Source organism: Anser brachyrhynchus, assembly GCF_964034855.1.
Source record: "Anser brachyrhynchus genome assembly, chromosome: 6".
NCBI classification, from domain to species: domain Eukaryota; kingdom Metazoa; phylum Chordata; class Aves; order Anseriformes; family Anatidae; genus Anser; species Anser brachyrhynchus.
Genome location: NC_137700.1, coordinates 28,806,328 through 28,822,566, shown reverse-complemented (window position 1 = coordinate 28,822,566; position 16,239 = coordinate 28,806,328). Strand labels below are relative to the sequence as shown.

General features: G+C 34.6%; 1 protein-coding gene and 1 long non-coding RNA gene across 19 annotated transcripts in view; one reads left to right on the top strand and one right to left on the bottom strand.

Annotated features, from left to right (window-relative positions):
• The window catches only part of CPEB3 (cytoplasmic polyadenylation element binding protein 3), a 93,919-nt gene that overhangs the window by 6,513 nt on the left and 71,167 nt on the right, over positions 1 to 16,239 (bottom strand). For all 15 annotated transcript variants that reach the window (XM_080596487.1, XM_080596488.1, XM_080596480.1 and 12 more), the window contains 3 exons: positions 6,927 to 7,045; positions 5,464 to 5,578; positions 2,163 to 2,344 (listed from right to left, as the gene is read on the bottom strand). In XM_080596487.1, coding sequence (XP_080452613.1) covers positions 2,163 to 2,344; positions 5,464 to 5,578; positions 6,927 to 7,045 — 416 coding nt within the window. The remainder of the gene's footprint in view (positions 1 to 2,162; positions 2,345 to 5,463; positions 5,579 to 6,926; positions 7,046 to 16,239) is intronic.
• Positions 1 to 16,239, top strand: part of LOC308196837 — a 47,074-nt gene that overhangs the window by 19,129 nt on the left and 11,706 nt on the right. The window lies entirely within an intron of this gene.

Sequence of the window (16,239 nt, the reverse complement as noted above, 5' to 3'; positions counted from 1 at the left end):
TCAGAATCATGCCTACACGTTTAAATTGACAGTTTATTCATTCTGGGGAAGTCAATAGATTATGTAAGTAAATTTCTGTGTCTCCGTGAAGCTATTTATACAGTTCATAAAGTTTATAAAGTTCAGATAATTACATTAAAAGATAGAAAAAGTTGAAATATTCATACTTTGATTATAAATTATTTTGCACAAGTGATACTCTCTGGCTAAGTATAATGCAAAGAAAACTTGAATCCAGTAACTATGCTTAAATACATCCAATATTAAAGACACAGAATGAAGAATTATTAAAGAATACAGAATGAAGTATTAAGTTGAAAAACAAGAATCCTATACAACAAAGTTTTATGGTGAATTTTACTTCAGTTTATCCTGATCACATTTCAACAAATGTTACTAATTTGAAGCAAATCTGATATAGCGAGTTATATTTCTTGCATATGGATCTGCCAGAACTGTCTTTTTTTTTTTTTTTGGTTACACTATACTACTGTTATGACATAGAACCAGTCTGAGTAACTGCCATTCTACATCTATCACTATCATTCTATCACTATCTATCACTATCATTCTGCGTCTATCACTATCTCACATGAATCTGGAAGAAGGCAGGTCCAATGTACATCCCTAGATCTCCACCTACTCACATTTTCAAAGCATGAATTGTGAAGGTCTGAAATTGATTTTCTTACTCGTTTTCTTGTTTTCATTCCTAATGAAATAGTTTTAAGAATGTATACTGTACAATTCAGGGATTTCAATCTATTATATATAAAAATTAACATTTAAGGACAGAATTAAATGAATTCCTATTTCTTCAACTTCACAGATAAGCCTAGTTTAAAAACAGATAAAAGATAATTAAGCTTAAATTCTCAATCAGACATCTGGGGAAAGTATTAATTTTTGTAACAATTACCAGTTAGCATCATTTGTAGTTGTGTCTTAAAGCTTAGAAAGAAAATGTATCACCCAGTTTTTAAGCATGGGTAATACATAAATCTCAGAGGGTTTAACAGTTTGATTAAGTTTCCAAAATTAATCTTGTTAGTGTCTCAGTAGAAATTTTAAGAATTAAATGGACAAAAAAATAATAATACTTACGAACAGCTTTGTCTTAGTTAAAGTCATAAGGTATAGTAGCATCACAGAAAAATAGTTCAAAGACTAACTCCATGCCCTCATCTAATCTAACAAAAAGTTCACTTCAGGCTTTTAAAGAGAAACTAAAACCAGCTTGGACTCTGCTTTACAGCTATGTTATTAAATATACTGCATGTGATAGACATACCCAATATGTGTCAAGCTGACTCTTTAATAAACATCGTATATTAGATTAAGTAGAAAAACAGTCATCCCTATTGTTATAATGCATAGCACTGCATCTTTTGAAGAATTCTAAATACTAAGTCCTCAAAAACATAGGTGTTATTTGTACACGTAATCAAGATGAGAAGATAGAAAGTGTAAAGAAATAAAATCTCTTGGAAATTAAGAAATGTTTTCCTTTTAATGTCTTCAACTCAGATTGCAGCAAAGACATGGATTTTGCTCTATACTTGGAACACCCTATAGAACCCATAAACTGAAAAAACCCAACACCATTTTTACCCCCTTTTACCCATCTAGGATTTATCGGCATCTATTTTTGGTTAAATAATACTCAAGATCTTGAGGTCAGCATTACCTGTTATACCTATGATAATCCCTGTGTTTTACGAACCTTAAGGCTAGACATACAATGTAGAAAGAGAAAGTTACCTAACAATAGCAGAAATGCCAGAAACTATATAAGTAGACACTAAATAAAATCTGTTGATGCACAATAAGCTAACATCTAAAGCAGGAGAAAGAAGGTGGGTAATTCTATGACATCTGACCTTCAGAATTCAAAACAAATAAAACCAAGACTAAACTGAGTTTACCAGCAGCTATTTTCTGGTTTTAGTGCTAAACAGTTACTTAAGATGTTAAAGGCATATTTTTTCCACTCTGCTTTGACAGCTTAAATAAGTTTTTAAATAATTAACTAATGTAAACTGAAGAACAGAGGTTACAGTGTTCTCTAACACGTATTAGCTTAAGGATTTATTTATTGTTTTTTTTTAAATCTGTACGGTTTTGTTAGTAGCAATCATTCCATTCCATGCTATTTTACTTACCCGTTTATCAATGTCGTTATGTTGGAGCTGGACAAAGCGAGCACTGATAGCAGCAATATAGCTCTGCTGATTAGAGAAAGCCACTCTGCCAGCACCTTTTGGATACTTCAACTCTGGGTCTGTATCAATGCCAGCATAGCAGACACCTCCATATAAACGGTCCATAATCATTGCCAATTCAACTGCAAGAAGGCAATTTTTAAATATTATGGATTCAACATGAAAAGTTTTGTTTGGTTTGTTGCATAAGAAATACTGCTATTTGCCTTAGCATACATGTCTTCCAAAGTCTAAAACAGCAAACCTAAACATTGGTTTTAACAACAGCTTGAAACAACTCTATGTGAATTACAGTAAAATATAAAGTCAAAGAAACAGACTGTAAAAACAAAGCTTGCTGTGATTCAAGTGTGGGGAAAAACAAAAAGCAGAATTACGTTGTTAACGTAGGTATCAGGTCAACTGTTTTGGAATTTGTCATAAGGTAAATTCAAACTGTGCTGTTTGGAATTAGGTATTCAGGATTTACCACAACAATGCGATTTGTTAATGCTAGCACACATATAACATCACTTAAAGATACTCCCGTATTTGGAATCTGTTACTTTAGGCTATATACCAGGAGTTTGAAAAGACTAAGGAATTACTTTCTACTTGAAACAAAATTTGGTGAAACATCAAAATTTACTATATTTAAAGAAAGCCTACATTTGGGGTGCAATTTAACTTATTATTTTTGTAGAACATTAACTTGATTGTGGATCTTTTAAAATGGTTTGCTGTTTTTCCTCACACTACAATAATTCTAAAGAAGTTACAAACATCACTCAGATGACAGATTGAGTGTAGGGCTCAGGAAACGTACAGAATGGAGATTAGGATAAAGAACTTACTCAGTAGCTCAGTGACCATACGTCTTTGCACAGCTTAAATGCCTCTTCTCCATTTCTTAATGAAAAGAGAGATTTTTTCTTAAGAAAAGGAGAAGAGGCATTTAAGTTGTGCAAAGACGTATGGTCACTGAGCCAAGTTATTTCTATAAGTTAATAAAGGGGGAAAAAAAAAGATAGATAAAGGACAAGTTCTTGCAAAGCAAGGTAGTGGGACCTGCCAAGTCAGTGATTTTCATTATGCTAATGTGTGAAAACACTTTCAGTAGTATGTTCAATTTTAGATATCCAGAAAGAAAAAAATATTTTACTAAATATTTAAATTGTTGTAGTTCTCACAAAACTTGCTAACTACTCATAGAATTGAGCCTACTATTAAACAGAGTACATGTCCATTTGTATAAATGTGTTTGTCACATTAAGGGAAGACCATATGCTAATTTATCCATCTGCAATGAGCAAACAAACATCTGACTCATTCTACCAAACTAGATAAAACTCATGCTCCAAACAGTAAGGGGAAACTATCATCATAATGTACTGCCTAGAAGATTCTTTTACTTTCCAGTGATGACCAGCAATAGGACCCAAGGGAATAGCATGAAGCTGCACAAGGGGAGGCTCAGGCTGGACATTAGAGAAGGTACTTCACCAGGAGGAAAGTTAGGCACTGGGACAGGCTCCCCAGGGCAGTGGTCATGGCACAGAGCCTGTCAGAGTTAAAGAAACATTTGGACACCGCTCTCAGACATGGTTTGATTTTTGTGTGGTCCCGTGTGGAGCCAGGAGTTGAACTTGATGGTCCTTATGGGTCCCTTCCAACTCAGGATATTCTATGATTCTGTGATTTGTAATCACCATTTAGGTAAGGATCCCAGAAAGTGATGGTATAGAAAAACAGCAAGAACATTTAAAACAATTTAAAATAGTAGTTCCAGTAAGTTACTCTTGCCTACAAAGAACATATGCGATTCCAGGAGAAGAAAACCACGCAGTATTCAGACATCTTTACAAAACATCTGAATGAGATCTTGAAAGTTGCAAACAAGAAAAACTGGAAACTGCCTGTCTGCTTTGGAGAGGTTAAGCATCAGTCCTCAAATATAGCACATAATCTCTGAAAGGCCAAACGACAGAGTTTTATGAAGTGCTATAATTAGAAGTGAGGCAATATTTAATTGTTATCATTTACATAATTAACCTCTCTTACAATTATGCCTTATTTTAAGATGGTGAGGAAAATGGAAGCTGCCAAGAAATTTGGATTAAGAGAAATTTTTCTTAGAGCAATAACTGGGGGATCTTGTGTACAGCTTCCCCCAAAAAATATGTTTAGGATTAGGATTGGAAGAAAGAGAAAGCGAGGAGCTACAGTCGTAGGGGGCTGGAAAGCAGCAGCTACCAAGAATCATGGCCTAGCAGTCTTTCTTTGGGACAACAGTTGAGGCTCCTTACCTACCACAGCCCTCGAAAATTAGAATTGGGATTAAGAAGAAGAGACTATGCAGCTGACTCGGAATGAGGTTGGAAAGGAACTGGTAACAGGGAGTGATGGCTGCCAGAAGACCTATCTAGCAGAAATGTTTCAGCTCCCTAACGGTTTTGTGACCTTGTCAATGGCTCAGCAAAAATATAAGGATTATGAAGGGGGAAACAATAAATAAATGTTGAGCTACACCTGGGAGCTGTGCTGGAAAAGGGCCTTCAAAGCATAGTGGGGGCTGCCCATAGATCTCAGCTGGGATAATAAATATTTCCTCTGACCTAAGGTTAGGGAGTCTTGTCTCTGACTCCGTGGAAGAAAAACAGGGTAGAAAAAATGAGAGAGAAAACAGAGCTACATCAAAATGAGTCTGGAAAGTGATTTTCTGTACAGAGTGGAGATACCAAGACTAGCAGGAGACCTGTGCTGGGAAAAAAAAAAAAATCTTCTTAGCAACAGCTAAGAGGCCTTGTCTATAGCTTCACAGGAAAATTAGGGTTAGGGTTGAGAAAGACAGAGAAATCAGAGCTGCAGATGTAACGTCTGGAAATGGGCTGGTGGAAGTTCGTCTTCTAGTCAAAGGGTAGGGAGACTTGGCTGCATCTAGCAAACAAATCAGGGTTAGGATTAAGATGGTCTATATTAAGGAAAATCAGCCAAGTTCTAGTATATTATTGAAATTCGAAGAAAAGTGTTTCTACTTATAATTAGTAACCTATTTAAAAGATCACAAATATTCAGATTTTGTATTTTGTAGGCAGGAAGAAACTGGTTGACTTAGAAAGTGAGCTATGATCTTTGGAAAAGACAGAATGTGTTTCCTGCTCTAATTCTTTTACATATATTCTCTCTTTCGCTCGCTCCTTTTAAGTCTTTTCTGCATAACCTGAAACCCCTGTTACATGCCCAGTATTTTCATTGGGCTCACCAGCTCGGAGGGGCCGTGGAACTCCTCCAACGAAGATAGTTTTTCTTGGGTCCAAAGGCTGAGATCCGTCCATCACAAAATCACTGTCACTTAGGTTCCAAGGCCGAATTTGCACCTGTAAAGAGTATTGAAGATTGGTTTTAGTAAAGGAATTTGGCAACTCAATTTAAATTAAGAAACAATTGCCAAGTCTCTCTAATTAACAGCATAATTTTAATTTAGCAAAAGCAGTAAATCAGTGGCATAACCACCAAAACAATTCAAGGACATGGCTTATCTGTTTTTGAAAGAAGGTGGACAATTCATTTATCACCTCTAGAGGCCACACTTGAGTTAAATTTTTCATCATATCAAACTCTCCTTTCTCATTAATTGCCTGCCCCTAATTGCCATTTATAACAAGAAATCTGTGAAAGGACATACAGAATATTTTATCACTTGTATATAATTACAGGTGCAGTTTGGGCTTCACATTCAAAGATCCAGCAATTTTAAAGCACCGATAGAACGGGTAGAAGAGATGTAATTAATTTCTGTACTTGCATACAAAAAGGAGTTTATTTAAGAAGTGCAATAGCTCACTTCTGTTAAGCAGCAAACAACACAGCTGAGATGAAGTCTTCAGACTAGAAAGAAACTGCTCACAAGTCATTTTGATAAAAATGTTCATTTGTCTGTTTATCAATCTTAGTGCATAAGCATACTGACTGTGCTGTAATATTAGATTATTCATTTATCTGTGTAAGCTTTTAAATAGCGTTTAAAAAGGCAGCATATTTTTTATCTAATTATATTTATCTGTAGTTTCCATCTATCTGTATGTATCTGTAGCCACAAAAAAAGAGTAGCATTAAAGAACTTTAGAGATGCAAACAATACAAACAGATTACCATATGTTCTGCTGTAGCTGTCTGCATTACTTGTGTTTGCCCTGCAGTTTATATGCGGTAAATTAGACATACCTAAGTTATAAATTTCTTAGCTATTGCATGCAGAAAAAATAATAATTAAGAAACCTAATGGAGTACAGGGGATATTTGAAGCTATCTGGGTTTTAATGGAGGGGAATGGGAAAGGATGAGAAGGAGGAGGAAGAGGAGGAGGAGAGCATGGTTAAGTTCTTCATTTCATTGTATACGGCTTTCTTTTCTTTCCAATGATACAGAAGAAAAAAATGCTTAATCTAATTGCTTTATATCTAACATTGTAAAAGGATGCATACTCCTGTGAGATACCAGAAGTACCAAATATAAAAGTTAATTGAACATGGCATTTATCAGAAAGAAGCAAATGTTAAAACCACATTACACTGATAAAGAAAGTCAATTCAATGTAACATCAAGGACAGCAACAGGAAATGGACATGTCAATTAACTATAAGTATTTATTTATTTATTTAACTGAAAAGAGTAACAACAAATGGGTTAGCAGCCAGCATAATTGTCATGGCATAAGCTACTTACTGGTTTATCCTTGATTGTGGGACTTGACACACACAGGTAAAGTTTCCCATCTTCTTCCAGACAGGCATCTATGAGAGCTTGTACAGAGCTTTCTTCCTGGAACAGCAGAAAGGCATAACCTTGGAAAGGATAAGGGCGCAAGAAAAAAAGAACAGGTTAATTTATAAAGTATTTTTTAAATCAATAAGGAAAATAAATCCCAAACATGAATAAAATATAAGAATTACAAGCAACTCTTAAAGCTCTTAGTTTATTTTCATAAATTTAAATTCACAAAATTATGTCATACCCTCGTACAGTATTGATTTCAGAATGGAGAAGAGAATGCTTTCTGGGTACGACTATGTTAATTTGTTTAACTAATTATTTCAAATGGAGAGAATATAGGTTCTTATTATCCAACCACTATGTCTGAGCTATTTATATGGTGGTATCAGTGATTATGATCTTATAATGGAGGCACTGAGTTTCTTGTTACTATCTAGAAAGAATAAATATTAGAAGTAAAAAAAAAATATATAGCTAAGCAGATAAATAGACTTAAAGGCAGAAATGTTAACATACCATAAAATAACATGAATTACCCTTATTTAATTATACTTACAAAGTAAATGAGTAGTATATTTTATTTCTAAGCAAAATTCTTTAGAGTACATACTGTTAGGATGAAATTTTAAATCATTCACCTGGAGCAAGTTTTAAGTTTTTGTAAGTGGTTTTAAAAAAACAAACATGCTGTTATTAACAGTGATACACTAAGTCAAAAGTTAACTTTAGCAGAGTACATCAAGAAGCAAGACAAACTTTGCAAAATAGAAAATAAACTTTAAAAGAACTGCTAATTTAAATTCTGAAGGAGCACAATGTTTCTATGCTCACACACTTAACTCTATATGAAAAAAATGCTTACCTAAAATAAATAGGCATAAATGAAAAGAATGGCACTTGCTGTGTTTTATTAAAAGACCTGCTGTGTTATTTATATTTAAATACAACTGTTCAAAAGAAAGAAAAAAGTCCAATAAAAATTGCTCCAAGTAATTCAGAATTTCAGGACTTCAATTTAGCCAGTAAAACTAAGTGTGTGTGGCATTCAGTGCTCTTCTCAACACAGCTGACAAGAAACCTTTCTTCGGTTTTGCTTAACGTTGTCAAATTTGAATAAAGATTTAACCTGAGTAGTCCATGTTTTTGCCACGTCAGAAGTGAACTAATACAGTATAAGCTACACTAAGCAAAGCCATCTGAAGACTGGTTGCTAGACTTGAATACAGCTGCCCATGTAAGAGGGCTTTCTATCAAGCATGCATTACTCTTTTGCTCCATAATCAGTTCAACTCAGTTTTCTCACTGAATGTTAACGCGTTGGCTCTGACCTTTATAATTTTGCCCTTGCACGTCTTACAGGCTACTTCTGCAAAAATCTGCAGCAATTAGGGGCAGTTGGAGTTTAAGTAAGGACTGCCAGGCTTTCTCTGCCTAAGACTCTTTACACAAACTAAGCACCCATCAGTGGTATACCACATTTAAATCGTGCCAACTTGTAGGATAGCTTTACATAGTCTATTTGCTATTAAGTTGTGTCTTAGCCTAAGTTTTGCAGTAAGTATTGAGTGAATATTACTTGGCATGTCTTTTTAAATACATGCTATGCAACTCTAGATTTATTAAATAAAATTTAAAAAAATAGTAAGACAGTTTTCCTCTGTAGAGGAAATCTACCAAATTACCTCTTACCCTACTCTATCTAGTCCTATGTGACTTCTCAAAGAACATTAAATTTTGTGCGGTTGGTTGTTTTAAAAGACAAAAAATATTGCATTAACAACATAGTTAGAGCCTAGAACATACCTAGAAAGTCTGACTTACCCAAGAAAAAAAAAAGTTTGATCAACACTCTTGCTAGCAAAAGTGGAACTTGCATACCTAGCACTGGAGTAGATTAAAGATACAGTCCAAATAAAAAGTGAAATACTTCTTAAGTAAAAGCATTGGTTTCCTCTCTGGGAGATGTAATTCTCTTAAAACAGTTCCCTAAAGCTATAAGCACACTTCAACATCTTAGTTTTAGACTTTATAAAACTACTTAAATTAACTAACAGAGTACAAAAATAATTCAGTTGCAACTGCTACCACTTATAGCTTCATTTTATTTTCCATCTATGCACTTGTTACATCTTCCTTACTCCATATTCATTCTTTCTCATAATCCATTCTTTCTGATTAAATTTGATAATCAGAGCAAAAACTTTGTATAAATTATAATTTCAGTACAGAAATTAAAGTTTCTTTTTCAGCCTTATAAAATGTCCCAGTCAGAAAACCAGGCACTTAGAAAAGACTACCAGGGCATCACACCTCCAAAACCAACTGAGCACACTTCATAGTTCTGCCCCAATCCCTGGCTTATATTTTATATAAGTGTCTTGTGAGACAAATTCACAGAAGATGCAGTACAGATCATTTGAGTACTATGAAATTCAAATAGTAAGAATACACGTATATTTATGTATATAAATATATACATATACATAAATATATCCTTTTGAAAGGATGTATAAAATATATTTAAAGCTTTATCTTCTGATGAGACCACAAGATTTGAACTCCAAAAAGCAGAATTTTTGTCTATTTCAGACTTTTATAAATCTTAAACCAGCAAAATCTCTGAGTTTTGTTTAGCATAAAGTCAAAATCAAAATTGGGAAATTCTGGCTAATTACTTGGCAAAAATGCAGACAACAGCTTGGAAAGCTTCTTTCTTCTATGAAGCTTTTCCAGGTTTTTCTGGGTCATAGTAAGAGGTTACCTCTGTGGTAGTTGGAGTTGACAGGCATTTTTGGGTACACTAAATTGTGTGATCATAATAATTATGAACCAGATAAAATTAGCTAAACTTTGGCTGCTAGATTACAGTCCAAGTTAGTATCAATTCATTTTTCTAACCTGAGGCTAGCACCAGCTGTGAGTTTTAGTTTAGTAAGTTAATACCTTCTCATTCCTCTGGACCTCTGTGACTGGAACACATTTGCCTGTCTCTGGGGGTCTCTGAAGTCAGACAGGTAAGTAGATTATGGCAGCAGTCTTCTGTTAATCTAGACAAGCGAGCAGGCTGGACCAGCAAAGTATACATGGTGCTCAGCATTGCTTCAAAATGTGGTGATTGCACATCTGTTCCCATTATTCAAGGACTTTTGATACTGAAGATTAACAAAGGTTACACTGATACGAAAAATAACTAAATAACAGAAGTTCAAATGATAAAGGAATCATGTAGAAGCTTATATGGACAAGAAAGATACTTAAAGCATAGTTGTTGGTTTTCTGTTGTTTTGTTCCACACCCCACCAACACCCCCAGTCAAAGAAAGAGAACTGATGAATTTTGGTAGCATGCTGTAGCATGACTGCATGTTACAGACAAACCTTACCAGTGACCTATTCTCATCTGAGCAGGCACTCAAGCTTAAGGGCTCAGGGGCCTACTCCTGACTCAGATACCCACAAAGTAAAACAGGCAAGTTATTTGAAACCCCAGGAAACAGCAAGATACTTGACAACAGCAGAATATCCTATATACACAGATATATAGCTTCTTGGCACAGCAGAAACAATCAAACTCCTTCTTTTGGCTATTGGTACAACATCATTGTAGTGCTGACAATACACATTGCACTTTGCAATCCACTGGAGAAAGACAACAGCATATTTTGCTATATGTCACTACAGCTTCTAAAGGGGTACAACAGAGAGAAGATGAAGAGAAGATTAATTTCCTTAGATTCTGAGGCACAGCCAACAAGATCCTCATCCTTGAGCTCAAGGATTTGTTATTTTATGGAAAGCAGTACAAGACCTGAGCTGCTTTGTACATGTGCCATTCTGACATCTAAACAGCAACACAATTTCCATATGAAAGGATATTTTGTCCAGTTGGTCTAATTTCACTTAACCTTGCTGAGAACAAACAGGAAAATCTGGCATATGCACTGTGTCCCACAAGCTTGAAATAAGATTGTCATTTGAAGTGCAAGTTATGCTTGAAACTACCATATGATGCTACTATAGTCTGGAAAATATATTTTTGCAGGCCTTGTCTAGGCTAGTAATGAATAATTATATACAAGGTCAAAGAGTATTTGAATATATATGCATGGCAGAAGTCTGCATAACATCTATCAATTTCTTATGTAATTGATCTCAAGTTTGTAATTTCCAAAATTCAGCCCGCTTGCAAAATAAGATATAGAAATAGTATTCAACACATTCATGTGTGTTCTCAGTTTTATAACACTGGCGTTGGGCAGTGAAACTAAGAATACAAAAAGGAGCACTTTCTCTTCTGTCTACATACTGCATAGCAAGCCAGAACAGACTTTGTGTAGTCACATGTATTTATCTCATATGCAGAATGGAAAGACTACTTAAACTTTAAAAAAAGTTAAACTACCTTTGAAGCACACTTTCTTTCATTCTGTCTTTTAAAAGCTTTGACAGTGTCTTTTCTGATTCTTTTCTGATGTTTTATAGATTACAAGATTACAATAAAAAAATCTACCATCCACCTAAGATCTCTTACATAATGTATTTCAATACATATCTACCTCACATTATTACATAAAAAAAATAAGATGGACTTAAACTTGCAAAGAAAGTTAATATTCTAGTTTCACATCCGTGGGTTTATTTTTCTGTGGTTGAGATGGGTACCTCAAAAAAGTAGCTTTAATGGATGTAATTTTATCATGAAATATAAATAGCAATTTCTTCTCCCCCCCGGATTTTTAAAAATCGCTTTAAATTTAATTACATTTGTATTTACTAGAACTTTTAGAATAAACTTGTTTTAAAGTCCACAGTAAAGGAACATTTAGAAACAGTATGAACAAAATTGTTAAATCAGTTAATGTGATGACAAAGGGTCGTTGCTCAAAGTCACCATTCTTAGCTAATTAGAAGGTGCTTTGAACATGAATAAAGCACATTTCTAAATCCAAAGATGAAAGAACTATTAAAAATGAAACTGATTTTTGAAAAATAAAAATCCAAGGTGTTGGAAAAAAAAACAAACAACACAGACTTTCTTCTAAACGTTGCAGTGACATGACCGGATTTTCAAGACGACATCAAAGGCTTTAAATACTTAAGAAACCTCAAAATAGAAAGAACCGTAATCTCACTTAGCTACTGCAGAAGAGTGAAATTATGTATTAGTCAGGGCTGCAAAGACTTCTTTTAGGCAGTCTAATTTTAAATGGAAGCATGTGACGCTGTCAGCTGATTCTTTTCTCTAAAAACCCAAAAGGTAAGAAATGTGAACAGTTTTGCATCTTACAACTAGACTCCTATTCATTTTTGTGTTTTTCATGAGTACTAGACTGAGTCTGAGTAATTTGATATGTAAGAAATTTCCCATATGCCACATTAAAGACAGGTTTTGGGGTAGGTTTTGTTTGCTTTTAATTAAAGGTATGTACTCCATATCCTTAGTTCCACAGCTGTGAAATCCTGAATCTACATAGTAGTTAAATGAAGCATGCATAGCTAAATAAGAGATGATGAATGTCAAGAAAAGTCAACAAAGCAAGCAGATCACATGGAAGAGTTGAAGAAAACTGAGGTTCTGGATCAGTAGCCTCTATGAAATGAACTACTTCTTCATAATCCCAGTTTTACTGTTAAATAGCCCACATCACTGAGATTACCAACAGAATGGAAAGTAACATGTAACACTTACTACAAATGATCAAAATATACCACAAATAATAGAGAAATTAGTAACTTCCTACATTGTCACAAATATTTTGGGAGTTTTTCCCCACTTCTTCAATTTAAATTAAAAAACAAATGAGAACAACCACACACATGCACAAACAAAAAGAAAAACAATAACCAAAAAAAAAAAACCACCACATCTATTTGCTCCACAAGGACAAACGTTTTTGAGATGGGGACAGTTGCCCCAGTGTTTCTTCTTCGCCTCACTGCTGAATGGAGACAATAGCATTCCAATAGTGCTGCAGTGAATATATATACAGCTAAAGACTTACAAAGTCCTTTCAACTCTAAAACAAACCAAGCAGCCGAAAGGATTTGTTGATCATCACAACTTACAGACTTTCTCGGCTTACGGGGGAAAAAAAGAGTTAGTATTGAGATACCATCTCAGTCTGTCCTGTAGTAAAAATACTTCTCCCAAATTTACTGATGAAAACCATTGACATGCCACCCACCCCTCCACCCTTTCAAAAAAGCAAGCAAACAAAAAAACCTCCACTAGATTTGTGGAGAATATTCCACAAGAGTATTAAAACCTCTCTTACTATCTGGCATTTTACTTCTACACTAGTATAAAACAATGCAACAGCAAATTTATAGGGTTGTCTCCTCTTTCAAATGTCACAGCCATTTTAAAACTTCAGACTTCAGAAAGCAACATGATCCATAGCAGCTATAAATCAGAATTAAAGAGTATAAACACAAAGGCTATAACCTACAACTTGGTTTATCATAGTTATAATAGTAGTCACATAAATTAATCATATGAAAAAGACTAAATTTTTGATGAGGCAAGAACTACCTCTGTGAAATTTACAGGGTCAGCAGCATGAAATAGCAAGCATTTGCATTCGTAAACACCAAAAAAAGTACAACTAAATTCAGAATTGAATTTATCAATTTCAGTTTCCAAGAGCAATATTAAACCACGACTGCTCTGGACAAAGCAGTTCATTTTCATCTAATGGGTTTGGGTCTGCTTCTGCTGCTGCTTCAACTCTGAACAGATGGCTGAAAACAGATCACTTTCAAGTTTGAGCGAAACCCCTGTATTTTTGTTTGTCAATAAGCCAATTTCAAATTCCACTCTGAGCAACTTCAATATAGAAAAATTCTAGATAAATGCAAATCGGTAGTCTGCTTGATTTCAGCTTCCATTCCTTAGTGTCAGCATGAGGTAAAACTATGTTAATTGTATACAATTTCCAGGGGAAGAAAACAAAGGTCCTCAAATCTAGACTTTTTAGCTGAAGTCAGTTATTTTTAATTAGCGAAATTTGATACTGGATTTTACAACATTTTACCTTTTAAATTCAAAATAGAGCAGACAAAAAGGAAAGACTTAATACCCAAGATCATTTACATAGACCAAGAAACCAGCAAGATATTTCCAGATGCGTATGATTCTAGCGCTCCTCTGTGCAGACAGTCGGATAGTCCGCACTTCACAGTAACTTTAAAACTGTCTAGAGAGGAACTCAGGCTTCAAAATATTTCTTAAGACAGAATGCAGATGGTTGGCTCAACAGTTGTGAGGTGTAGGGAACCAGGAAAGGCAACTGTACAAACTGACTATATGTTCTCCATCCATTAAATTAAGGGATTTATTTAAAGACCAATACTCCAGGAGGATGTTGCTTAGACAAAATCTTAGAAAAGATGAGCGCTTCTGCTGTCTTCCAGGGTCACTCCACACGACTGATTCCAATCCCGTCAGAACAGCACTCTGAATTCTAGTTATTGTTCATCCAAAGGGCAAAAACATCATTACTGTTGAAGAATTTTGCTAACAATCTTTTTAGAATTAATATCACTGATCATCCATATCTGAAAACAATCCCTTCTGCTTCTTTTTGCACGTACACAAAACCAGCACCATTGTTTATACAGGAGGATAAATAACTAGGGAAATGAAAATACCTGCAAAACCATAATGGTTTTCATAATGAAAGATATATTATGCTTGAGCATTTGATAGGTTAAAGGCTTCATATATGGAATTTACTGCTAGAGTTTTCCTTTAATCTGCTATCCAGACAGTTTTAGCTGTGCTACCTACAAATAGTTTTAAAAAACCAAAGCTACAGATCCAGGAGAATGGTGTAGATGGACAACATAAATGAGACTGCATACACAGTGTGTCAAATAGAGCAACTAATCTGCAAAAAAAAAGTTTCAGACATTTTAATTTCAGAGGTTATTTTAGATAATTTAAAACTTTTTTTTTTCGGGGGGGGGGGGAGGGACTGCTTATTTTTGTTTCGTTTTTTACAATTTAGCTAAATTAATTTTAAGAACACCTAAATTGCAATTACTTTGCATCTTACTTCTTTCCATAAAAGACATGCTGTCAGCAGTTTCCCTTAACAAAAGGTTTCTGTTGCTGACAACACAGCTTCAGCACTAGGCTTTTATTTCTCTTTGTTTTATTAGTAGTCAATTTGTCAATTTCTGCTTCAATGAATTGCTGGTTAATAACTGGTTTGAATGTTCACTTGCATGTGGATTGTTTTCAGGTTCTAGTTGCTCAAGTCTCGTCTCTGTTGGCCATACAGAAAAGATGCAGCTTGAAGACCTTAATGACAGAATGTGTTTCCAATTTTTAATTACTCACATTTGCAGAACAAATTTTTCTCTCTTAAAATTTCTAGTTAGTGAAAGTATGCACTTTTGTGGGAGATAAGAGTGGTATATTTTACCAAAAAAAAAAAAAACCAACCACACACACCAAACAACATTAGATTTATTAAATCCTCTAAAATATTATCATTTTCACTTTATTAAATGAAAGCTGCACCACCTCCATTGCTATGTAGAAGACTGATTGCACTGAGACAGCATTAGCCACATACATCATAGGTCCCAAAACCAGGAGGATTTCGTATGGTATAATATAGGTAAAAGCTGCCAGGCACAGCAATGAGATACCTGAGACACACAACAGCTCTCATCTGCCCCTAGCTTTTGAAATCAGAGGGATAGAATAGAATCTCTCTGATAAATAAATAAAAATAGATAAATTAAATAGAGCTGAGATTTGATGGGGAAAAATATAGTACTTTATAAAAAAAGCAGAGTATCAGTAACATCTACTTGGTTTTAGAAGTTGTTGATGAGAATCAGAGAGACATTTAACTGCTTCCATTTGATAAAAGCAGCCTGTTTATTTCCTACAGATAAGGGACAAAACCCTTTTTCTGTACTTCGGTATGTTCAAATTTCAGGTAATGCTTTCAACTCCCTCACTCTTTTTGCTTCCTTAAAACTTTTTAGTGTCTTAGTCATTATTGGTTTTTAAATAATGGCTAGAAAACAAAACAAAACACAAACACATTTTATCTCCTTTAAGGATCTAAAATTTTGTTGGATCTAGAACAATTTCCACAAAATCTATTCTTGGCAACCTGTACTTCTGTTCCAAAGTAGGATCAATGGTTATTTCTGGGAGACTTCAATTAAGAAGGGCTTTACTGACCTTTGCTTTAGATAAAAATAAAGGTTGTGTGTCAATGTCAGATGTCTCTCCTTTTCTAATG